General features: G+C 35.7%; 2 protein-coding genes across 2 annotated transcripts; both read left to right on the top strand.

Moving 5' to 3' along the window:
- The first annotated feature begins 299 nt into the window (after window positions 1-299).
- Window positions 300-3189, top strand: LOC21389206 (iron-sulfur protein NUBPL). The gene is made up of 8 exons (XM_010101775.2): window positions 300-443; window positions 548-668; window positions 925-1047; window positions 1268-1365; window positions 1526-1652; window positions 1982-2067; window positions 2246-2371; window positions 2628-3189. The coding sequence occupies exons 1-8, from the start codon at window positions 417-419 to the stop codon at window positions 2796-2798; spliced, it is 879 nt and encodes a 292-aa protein (XP_010100077.1). The 5' UTR covers window positions 300-416; the 3' UTR covers window positions 2799-3189.
- Window positions 3190-4356: 1167 nt separating this feature from the next.
- LOC21389207 (fructokinase-1) lies at window positions 4357-7716 on the top strand. Its single transcript, XM_010101776.2, has 5 exons — window positions 4357-4834; window positions 5340-5593; window positions 5684-5975; window positions 6100-6252; window positions 6641-7716. The coding sequence occupies exons 1-5, from the start codon at window positions 4466-4468 to the stop codon at window positions 7034-7036; spliced, it is 1464 nt and encodes a 487-aa protein (XP_010100078.1). The 5' UTR covers window positions 4357-4465; the 3' UTR covers window positions 7037-7716.
- The last annotated feature ends 519 nt before the right edge of the window (window positions 7717-8235 follow it).

The raw sequence follows: 8235 nt of genomic DNA on the forward strand, positions 1-8235 counted from the left end.
AAAAATATGCCAAGACTTAAGATGAATTAAAATTAATAGGCTAATAGTTTACATAAATTAATAAATAGGTCAAATTACTATTTTCGTCCATAACTTGTCTGGTTATAAACCATAACTTGACAAATTATTTCTAATTTTTGTCCATAACTTATCTGACTATGAATTATAACTTGACAAATTTATTTATAACTTATTTAATTATAAATCATAACTTAACAAGTTATGACCTATTAATTTCTATAACTAAAAGTTAACTTATATATTTTCTTAAGCTTTTCTTAGCGGCATATTTCCTACTATTTCATGAACATTTGGCCAATTCTTCTATGTAAAAGTTTCAAACTTTGAATTTGCACTCTGTTCTTCTTTGCCCCTTTCTCCTCTCCGATTGAGGTTCGTATTTGGGATCGGAATTCATGAGGGAACTTCTGAGGTCCTTCTCTGTAAGTCAAGTTTCGTTGCATCTCAAAAATTTCTCTCTTTTCCCTTTTCCCGGTCGGTTATCTTTTCCAAGGTCTGATTTTGTTGCGGCGTTTAATTGGTTAAGAGGCTAGGTGGTGTTAGGAGTTTTGCGGCGACGAGAACTAAGGAGCTTAAGATTGATGGAATTAAACATGCCATCGCTGTTGCTTCTGGAAAAGGCGGTGTCGGCAAGTCCACCACTGCGGGTAATTTTCCGTTTTCTTTTTTTTTTTTTTTTTTTTGGTTTTTTTTGAAATGATTATTTTGGTTTTTAGAATGTGGGTTCTTGTTCAGATGATTATATTTGGCTGATTATGTATTTGGGTAATTTTTATTTTTTGATTTGTGCTTGTTGGCCTTTCTCCTGGTCTCTATGTATCTGGGTCTTGCTGATTTTTGAACCTTTTTTGTTTTTGTTTTTACTGTTCCTATTATACTTATGCATATTGGTGGATTTGACAGTTAACTTAGCCGTTGCACTTGCCAACAAATGTCAACTGAAGGTTGGCTTGCTTGATGCTGATGTTTATGGGCCAAATGTTCCTATCATGATGAAGCTCGATAGAAAGCCTGAAGTGACACAAGGTGAATTAAACTCACCTGAATGGCTCCAAGAATAATATGCATGCTTGGTTTAAGTTTTGGCCTAATAGGCATTACTGATCAACTATGTGTAATAGACTTGGTTCATTCAAGGTAGTTGATTGTGTCACTTTGAAATATTTATTTCTCTTCCAAAACTTAAATGTCTTTTAATAATGTTCTTGTTTGGATACAATATATTCTAATTTGGTTCGTCTAGCAGATAAGAAAATGGTTCCAATTGAGAACTATGGTGTCAAGTGTATGTCAATTGGACTTCTTGTGGAGAAGGATGCCCCACTTGTCTGGAGAGGTCCTATGGTATGATTTTGCATTCTATTAGTCTTGATTTGACCTTTTCTTTCTTGCTTATTTTACGTTGCACAATGTGTGTTCTTCACTTGTCAGCATGACTAATTTTATTACCTCTCATAAGGCTTTTTAACATCTTTATAGGAATTGAGTGTCTTCATCTTTTTAGGTCTCGAGTGCTCTTGAGAAAATGACAAGGGGAGTTGAGTGGGGAAATCTTGATATCCTTGTGGTGGATATGCCCCCCGGCACTGGTGATACTCAGATAACTATTTCACAAAGGCTCCAACTATCAGGTGATTGAAGAACTTGTGCTTAAAGAAGCTTTTTGGTCATTCTCGTTGGTAATTTCCCCAAAGTGAACCTTAAGGCAAACGCCATTATTGACAGCTCCGAATCATATATTGTGCCTCAAATTCGGTATATAACTTACTTGAGTCGCTGATAGAATAATGCAGTTATTTCTTTTACTTGCCTCTTCTTGTGTAACTAGAATTAAATTCGAATACAATATGCCATTTATATGTATTTTAAGAAGAAATATATAGAAGTTTTCAATCTTCATATTACTGTTTTGGTTATACAAGTTTTCTTCAGTTGTTACAAATACCTGCTTCACTGGCAGGTGTGCTGATTGTTTCAACACCTCAGGATGTTGCATTAATGGATGCTCGTAGAGGTGTTAACATGTTCTCCAAAGTTGAAGTTCCTGTATGGTTATTTCTTTTTTATGTAATTTTTATATTGCATGCTACAGTACAGGGTAGATCAAAAAGACAAATAGCAGAGTGGGACCTATTGGTCTTCCATATACTTGTTCTTAGTGCATCACCCTTGAAACTTCATACTTGGATGAAAGGTTTTGATTAAACCCTGACTGCTTTTACAGATTTTGGGAATTGTGGAGAACATGAGCTGGTTTAAGTGTCCCCATTGCGGTGAACCTTCATTCATTTTCGGAAAAGCAGGTGCTCGGACGACAGCAGACGAGATGGGTTTGGAGTTTCTTGGGGAGGTATGCGAATTAGTTTCATTTTTCATCATAGTTGTTTTCCATGTGTCCCAGCTTAGTTGTTTCAGTTGGTGCCAAGTTTGCAAGGCTTATATTCCTTGTTTCTTTCTCCTTCTCTATGGGGACACTTAATTTCAATAAGTCATACCGGTAATCCGAACATAACATACTAAGCGAATGGAAAACAATCCAAATCTCTTGGGATTTGGCCGTAGTTGTGATCAATTATGATTTGTGATTATTGTGTTGAATGACTCAGATACCATTGGAAACAACAATCAGAGAAGGTAGTGATGAAGGTGTTCCTATCGTTATATCAACGCCTGATTCTGTAGTCTCAAAAGCGTACGTGGATGTGGCTAACAAAGTAGTCAACAGACTTGAGGAACTGTCTAAAACTGAGCACTCCCAACCAGAGATTCGTCTCTAATTTTTTGAGTGGTTTACTTTAGAGAATCAAGTAGCTTCTTTTTATTCCACAGGGGTACTCACCAAGACTTTTAATTGAGCATGCTTATGTAATTTTCTCTTGGTGATGTTGTGATGTTTTAGTAAATATAAAGCAATTCTTTTTTTGAGTTGTGCTTTTGTAGCTATTTTACGGGGCTTGGTGTGGAGAGAAAAGGCTGGAGAGAGACCTGAGAGTTGAGATATTCTTTTCAGTGAATAAATGGGGTCCTTCCACTAATAATCAAGGTTCGTTATCGTTGTAGAATAAAGGACATATCCTCAAACGAATGGACTGAATGAGAGAATATTTAGACTATGCATCTTGGCAATAATGATAAAGTCAAGTGTGTGTGTGTGTGTTTTTTTTTTTTGGGGGGCTCAAGATTAAGGGCCCGTTTAGTTCGCTGATTTGAGTTTTTAATTCGAATTGAGATGTGACTTTATGTAAGAGTTTTTTACTATAGCAAAAAAGTTAGATGTGACTATTTCTGAGAGTTTTTTACTATAACAAAACTCGAATTGGTGAAATGAACGTGTCTTAAGTGTGTATTCATATTACGATATGAATGCCAATATTTTCTTGTATGATACTCATCTAGATATCAACGTGAATAAGTACTTTTATTGTTACCGGATCAAAGTGTAATACTTCTCAACTTCATAGGTATAATCCATAGGAATTAAAAGTAAAATCGTATGGTAATCACATCGACTTCAAGCTTCAATATCTACAGTTTAGGATTCGGGAATATAATGCTTTGGTTTCTAATTCGTGATGCGGCCAAGGGAGATAAACCTCTTGCGTATATAAGATAAATGTTTTCTATGTTTTAAAGGTTGAAGATTTCCTTTGCTTAACAACATATTGCAAGAAAAGATAACAAATTAACATGATGCACATGTTTATTTATGCATGGCAAACAAAATAATAATAACAACAAATACATAGCGATATAAAAAAGTTGTGTAAAAAAAGGGGTAAAATGAAAATTAGAGATAAAACATATTGAAAAAGAATAAAAAATGGGAATTTTGAAAAAGGAAAAGATGAAAGTGAGATTTAGGTCTCATTTATTTTACCGATTCGAGTTTTGCTACAACAAAAAACTCTCAGAAACAGTGACATCTACCTTTTTTATTACAGTAAAAAGCTCTCGTATAAAATCACATCTTAATTCGAATTAAAAATTTAAATTAGCGAACTAAACAGGTCCTGATAAGTCCCATTAGTTTAAAAGGAAAAATAAAATATTTTTCAAAAAAAAGGAAACGTAAAATAAAAAAATAACAAGTGTCAAGTTAATCGAAACTGACTGAAATATTTTCTGTAATAATTATTTTTCAATAAAAGGAGATTTTTTATATGTTTAATGTACTGATATATTATATTTTTTTAAATATTAAATTTATTTTTTTTTATTTTATTTAATTTTATGTTAATTTGACAGATACTAACTTACCGGTATATTAAGATGTCAAAAATAAAATACTGAAAACTCTGAAGTTATTTTCTATAATCTTTGAATTTTCCACTATTTTATTATTCGTCACCGTCGCAAAAACAGTTCTCTCCTCTCTCTCTCTTCAGTCTTGCTTTAGCTCTGTTCGCTCCGAGCATTCTATCTCTCTATTTATCCATCTCTCTGAATGCATCACAGCACCATAAACCTCAATTTCAAATTCTCATGTCCGTACAATGGACCCTTCTTCCCTCAAAACCCTAGGCCGACCTTCTCCCTTTTGCCGCCAGTTTATCGCTCCAATTCCGTCTTCAACCTCGCCAAAGGGGTCGAGATCTCCGTTCCCAAACTCAACCCTAAGTCCAGCTCCAAGTTCGTCAATGGCTCCGTCGCCGACAGACCGTCGTCGAGAGGCGTCGCCCTCAAAGACATCGACGTCGCCACCCTCGGCAATCTCTGCGTCGATATCGTCCTCAATGTTCCCGAATTGCCCCCGCCCAAGAAGGACGATCGCAAAGCTTACATGGACCGTCTAGCTGCGTCGCCGCCCGACAAGGTTTGGCACTGTTTCGTCATTTCTGTCTGTAATTTCGTGAATTGTAATTTGCGAAATTATCCGATTTTTTTTTTGTTTCTTTTTTCAGGTAATTCTTTGTTGATTAAAATGCTTTCCTTTCAGGGTGTAATTGTTTAGAATCCGCATTGTTAAGAATAACGTCGAAATCTTATGTAAGATTGGAAAAGCACGAGAATTGTTGCTATGGCAATATTATATATGCATGTTTAACTGTCGTATATGATGAAGATAGGTGGTTTATAAACTTATCAGGAACCCAATTTTGATATTTCTTCCGTGTGATTATCTTATTGAGGTAGCAAAAGATTGGTTGACTAAGTCCAATGGGATAAACGAATTTATCATGGACTCTTTATTTTATAGATGTTATGTTGCTTTCCAAAAAAAAAAAAAAAAAGAAGTCCAAAGAAAAAAAAAGGCTTTATCTTTTCCTTGAATCAATTAATAACTCTCTTAGAATTTGATTACGTGATTCGACATCTAGCAATACTGGGAAGCTGGTGGCAACTGCAACGTGACAATAGCGGCAGCGAGACTGGGCCTACGCTGTTCTGCTGTTGGCCATGTGGGTAGTGAAATCTATGGAGGCTTTCTTCTAAATGTTCTTCGAGAGGAAGGAATCAGAATGGTTGGGATGAGCGAAGATACTGATTTTGTTGACAATGCTGCTAATTCCTCATATGAGACGCTTTTGTGCTGGGTTTTAGTGGATCCACTGCAAAGACATGGCTTTTGCAGGTAGATTTTTCAACCTTTTGTTGTTATATTTGTAGCATATTTTATCATTTATAAAGAGTGGTGAGCTGAATAAACCTGTTTCTTTATCAGTCGAGCTGATTTTAGTAAGGAGCCTGCTTTTAGTTGGTTGAGCAAATTATCTGGAGATGTAAAAAGGGCTATAAAGCAGTCAAAGATCCTTTTCTGCAATGGTTATGGCTTTGACGAGCTCTCACCTAGTGTAATAGTCTCAGCAGTAGAGTACGCTATTGAAGTTGGAACATCGGTATTTTTTGATCCTGGGCCACGTGGAAGAAGTCTTTCTGTTGGAACTCCTGAAGAACAAAGAGCACTTAAGCATCTCTTGATAATGAGCGATGTTCTTCTTCTAACTTCTGATGAGGTCTTTGCTTAAACTTGCAATAGTTATTGTAAATTTTTTGTATAATATGGAATTATGTTTTTTTCTCCTAAAAGTTTTTTGCTACTTTCTCTCACAACTTCTTGCTAATTTGATGATTTTTCAGGCTGAGACACTGACAGGCATAGAGAATCCAATACTAGCAGGGCAGCAGCTGCTCAAGCAAGCCGCGCACACAAAATGGGTGATTATTAAAATGGGCCCGAAGGGTTCAATTCTAATAACTAAGTCAAGTATTTCTTGTGCACCCACATTCAAGGTATAGATTTTAAACATGCATGTTTTTATTTATCTATCTGTTTACTTTATTAAGAATTTATGAATGTATTTTCATAACTTGTTTATTCGTGTCTATTGCTTTCATTTTGACCAAATTTGCTTGCTTGCTTGTTGCATCCATGTGCAAGCTTTTCTATTCTATCATGTTTACATTTTGTGATGAGGAAAGTGAATGCTTGTCTGTTAACTTTAGTTGTTATGAATGTCAAATAAATATTACTGGAACAGATTTGTTGCCAAATTTTTTTTTTTTTTTTAATAATATTAACTTCAATGCATTCCCCTAGTCTTTTTCTTACTGATCTCTGGGGCCTTTGTTTCTTTACTAATGCAAATGGAACTTTATTTGGTGCTATGAGACGTGGCAGGTAGATGTTGCAGACACAGTTGGTTGTGGAGACAGTTTTGTCGCTGCTATTGCATATGGTTTTATAAACAATTTGCCAATGGTTAATACATTAGCAATTGCAAATGCAGTTGGTGCTGCAACAGCCACAGGTTGTGGTGCTGGGAGGAATGTTGCGACCCTGGAGAAAGTACTTAAACTTATCAGAGAATCAAATCTCAGTGAGGATGATTCATTTTGGAATAAGTTGTTTAGCCAAGATTTGGACGCTGAGGAAGTTACAATCCTATCCAAAAGGGTCGTAAATGGGAGCAACAAGAGGCTGAATCATGTTTCTATGCAAAGCATCGTCTCTGACTTGCTTCCCAAGCTTGAACGTGCACCATTAGAGAGCGAAAGTTTCATCTTGAAGGATTAGACGGGAATAGATTTTTGGCAATGAATTCTGGCCTAGTAGGAAGTACATTTTCTGGGGTGTTTGCTCTTGAATTTCTGCCATGAAATGACACCGGCATTGAGAATAATCAACAGATGTTGGATTCTTTTCAGATCGAATCAAAGTCCAGTAACGGTCAGATTGAAGAAAAATTTGAAGCAGGAGATACTGGGGTTGCTTATCTTTCAGCTGATTATTTGTGCTTCTAGCAGAATAGTTTCCAGGCCTGGGAGCTTCTATTTAATGGGTTTTGGCATCAAATTTTCCCAATGCGACAAAAACATGTTCGATTCTTTGCACCACCGCCCCCAAGATTTATGGTGTTGGTGCAGTGTATTCTTTTGCATAAAGCACTGTCGTCCTAGATGGCTTGACAAGGTATGTAGCAACAAAGGAAAGTAGTTTAGCTGCATCAATTTTCTGTTATATTGTTGGAATGCAAATGATATAGAGAAACTCAATCATGCTATCTTGATAGTCAAATTTAGATACCAAATGGGTTATTTTAGACATTCAAGAATCCATACGATGAAGAAAACCATTGTATAAATCTGACATGGCATTGGTCACAATGCCTTCGCGTTCATGACTTGGACCCTTCACTGCCTACGTTTATTCTGATCGAAATCTGACGGTGACAGCTATAAAAAATATCATAAAAACCGCAAATTATGTTTCATAATGTGTTTACAGCCATGGGACTTTTAGTGTATGTTCGGTTGAGTGCTAAATACATACTCTCTTTCAGATGCTACTCTATTTGCTTGACATGTGTCATTCCACTTTTCTAAAACAAACTTTATAATAAGCCAATTTTTTCAATCATAATTACAAGTAGGGGTGGCAATTCGTGTTACGTGTCATGTTCGTGTCGTGTTTTGATCGTTTTTTTTTTAATTTGCAGTCAATCTGAACACGACTTGTGACTCGAAATTTTTTAAAAATCACAACACGAACACGACACGACCACTTTACGAGTTGACACGGCACGACCCGAAAATGACCCGTGACACGAAATTGACTCGTGAATCCGAAATTGACACGAAAATTGTATACTTTTATTTACTTTTTTACATATTAGAAATAACTTAAAATTCATAACACATTAAATTACATTAATATTCATTGAAATTAAGCAAATAATAGTATAAGATTTTGAGTATAACTATCATGATATCATA

This window comes from Morus notabilis, unplaced genomic scaffold, assembly GCF_000414095.1.
Source record: "Morus notabilis unplaced genomic scaffold, ASM41409v2 Scaffold1229, whole genome shotgun sequence".
NCBI classification, from domain to species: Eukaryota; Viridiplantae; Streptophyta; class Magnoliopsida; order Rosales; family Moraceae; genus Morus; species Morus notabilis.